Source organism: Cebus imitator, unplaced genomic scaffold, assembly GCF_001604975.1.
Source record: "Cebus imitator isolate Cc_AM_T3 unplaced genomic scaffold, Cebus_imitator-1.0 Scaffold54, whole genome shotgun sequence".
NCBI classification, from domain to species: Eukaryota; Metazoa; Chordata; class Mammalia; order Primates; family Cebidae; genus Cebus; species Cebus imitator.
Window position 1 is genome coordinate 1,632,058 of NW_016107369.1, and position 3,029 is coordinate 1,635,086.

The following is a 3,029-nucleotide window of genomic DNA, read 5'->3' on the forward strand; positions in this document are numbered from 1 at the left end:
CCCAGCTACTTGGGAGGCTGAGGCAGGAGAATCGTTTGAACACGGGAGGCAGAGGTTGCAGTGAGCCAAGAACACTCCATTGCACTCCAGCCCGGGCAGCAGGGCAAGACTCCATCTCAAAAAAAAAAAAAAAAAAAAAAAAAAAAGAAAGCAGCTCCTCCCACAGCTGTATTATAGTCTGATCTTATAAATGCAGTAGACATAAGTCCTGCCATAGGATAATCTTGCCATGATAGTTTTAGCAAAGTAAAACACCAGGCATGCTGCATCCTCCTGGCTCTGACATACCTCTACTGTGTCGTGTATATTTCAGGCTTTAAAGGAGATAGATGAAGTTGGGGACCTATTGCAGCTGAAGTATTCCCGTCATCGGCTGGTGCCTCTACTGGACAGGCCCTTTGATGAGACGACCTATGAAGAAACAGAAGACTGAGCCTTTTTGGTGCTCCCTCAGAGGAACTCTCCCTCGCCCAGGACAGCGTGTGGCCTTTGTGAGCCGGTTCCAGGAACCACACTTCTGTGGCCATCTCATGTGAAAGACATTTCCTCAACTACTGAAGGTGGCCATCTCCACTCTAAATGACATTTTGTAAATAGTAAAAACTGCTTCAAATCCTTCCTTTGCTAAATCTCACCTTTAAAAACAAAGGTGACTCACTTTGCTTTTTTGGTCCATTAAAAAAACATTTTATTTTATAACCATTCTACTTGTGAAATCACGCTGACCCTAGCCTGTCTCTGGCCAACCACACAGGCCAGGCCATTCCCCTCTCCCAGCACCTCACAGACTTGGGCCCATCAAGAGCTACTGCTGGCTCTGGCCCCACAGCCTGGAGACTTACCTGGCCCTCCTCCCTAGGGAGCAAGTGCCTTCCACTTACTTCCCATCCAGGTCTCAGAGGTGGCCAACCTTGGAATCTTTCTTTAACCATTCAAGTAATCAACTGAAGTATTCACCCTTTAATCTTAAGTTTAGTCTTTTAAGAAAAACAGTAAACGATGACTGCTGAAAGGCTTACTGTGTAACCTCCCAAGGGTTTGGTCTTATTCCATTTTGTCTGGTCACCAGATGATTTCTTCCTTTACCATCAAATGTTTCTTCATAATGGTCACAGTCGGAGGATGTGCCCAAATTCTGGTTCTTCCCAAGCTCTAACCATAACACATCCCACCCCCTTTTTAAAGCACTTACTGTTGTCAAAGCACCATATTCCACCCTGGTGAGAAGGCCCCTCGCACATCTGAGTGTTGGGTACAAAGCTGCTCCGTAGAATGATGTACACTCCTGGTGGGTGAGGGCAGGGGCAGTGTGGGAGGAATTGTTACTCCTTGCAGAGTCTGTGGCTTGCATTCCCTACCGCTTTCTATACCAAAATTACGACAGCCTCTGGCTGGGTCTGGGTCCAGATTAAGATTTAAACTGATAAAGGAAAATGTTGGTAAATCCTCTGCTCAGAAATCATTTATCATGTTCCTATTTAAGGATTTGATTTATTTATTGAGGCCTTTTAGAAGCTAACCCCCTTAAATATTACTCTTCTGAATGCTAGTTCTCTTTTATTCTTGATGTCCTAAGACAACTGAACCTGGCGTCTGGGGCTAGGGTCTGCCTGTCTATACATTTTTTTCTTCTTTTCTGAGAAATTATGAACATACATATCTCTTTCCTAAACTGACATTTTCTATTTTGACTGTTTTCATACTATAACCAGGTAAAGGGACTTCTTTCAGAGAGCTTTATACTGCCTGACCAAAGAACAAATCTGAAAATCACCCTTTTAAAGTTATTTTTTCAGTTAAACCAAAGTTTAAGTGAAGAGGATTTTTGGCATTTTTATACCCAGGATCAACTTGTCTTTTTGTATCCATCAAGTATTAATAGGGGAAGGATTGGGAACAAAATGGAAAAACAGTATATGAAAGTCATGTTACAGCTGGGTACAGTGGCTCACGCCTGTAATCCCAGCACTTTGGGAGGCTGAAGCAGGTGCATCACTTGAGGTCAGGAGTTCGAGACCAGCCTGGCCAACATGGTGAAACCCCATCTCTATTAAAAATACAAAAAAATTAGCCGGGCATGGTGGCACACGCCTGTAATCCCAGCTGCTCAGGAGGCTGAGGCAGGTGAATCACTTGGACCCGGGAGGGGGAGGTGGCAGTGAGCCAAGATCTTGCCACTCCACTCTAGCCTGGGTGACAGAGTAAGACTTTGTCTCAAAAAAAAAAAAAAAAAAAAAACTCATTTTATACATTTTGTTGCTGTTGTTCTTTTTCTTTTTTTCTTTTTTCATGACTATTGTGCCAGTGTTAAACATTTTAACTCTTGAAATTGCTCCTTTTACTGGTAAAGATTCCCAATCCAAAATCTCCTGGGCGTCTTGTCATCAGCTGTGGTATGTTTGTGCACATTATGAGTAGTGGAGGATGTAAGCAATATTATTGTTTGTAAAGTTTTGTTTTTAATGTCTTGAGTATAAGTTATGTTTAGTCACTATCAGCATGTGAGGGCTTTAATAAGCCCTTGAGATAGCCCAAAGTTGTTGTTTTTTTTTTAACTTTTTTTTAAAGAACAGAAAGATGAATGAAAGAACCAAGGAGAGATGCAGAGACTATATTTAGCATGTATAGTTTAAGTAAGAAGGAGGTTTTGGTAACTAAATAAGGAGTCCCGTAAAATCAGATACATTGTCAACCTTTCCTGCACATCAGTTTCCTACCATAGAATCCCACTGGAATACCAGATAGCTTTTGCACTGCATTGCTACTTATTGATGTAAATGTGGGGTTTGTAAAAGTCACAAACTTATAGGCAATGAACTTACCTGCTAGTCTTTTTGTTTTGGCTTGCATGAAGTCACTGCAAATTCAAATGTCAGTCAGTACCGGCATTTAAAATATATTGATATCACTTTGTTGGTGCACAGTTATTTCAAGATAAGTGTAATTTTGTTACAATTTTATTTTGGAGAGACAGACCTCCTGTGATCTATCCAGGACCTCTGTACTTTCTAAAGAACAAAATGTTATGT

General features: G+C 41.5%; 1 protein-coding gene across 1 annotated transcript in view; it reads left to right on the forward strand.

Annotated features, from left to right (window-relative positions):
• SPTLC2 (serine palmitoyltransferase long chain base subunit 2) overlaps positions 1-702 on the forward strand; it is a 122,240-nt gene extending 121,538 nt beyond the window's left edge. The window contains exon 12 of the mRNA XM_017528537.2: positions 314-702. Within this exon, the coding sequence (XP_017384026.1) occupies positions 314-433 (120 nt within the window). The 3' untranslated portion in view covers positions 434-702. The remainder of the gene's footprint in view (positions 1-313) is intronic.
• Positions 703-3,029: the final 2,327 nt, after the last annotated feature.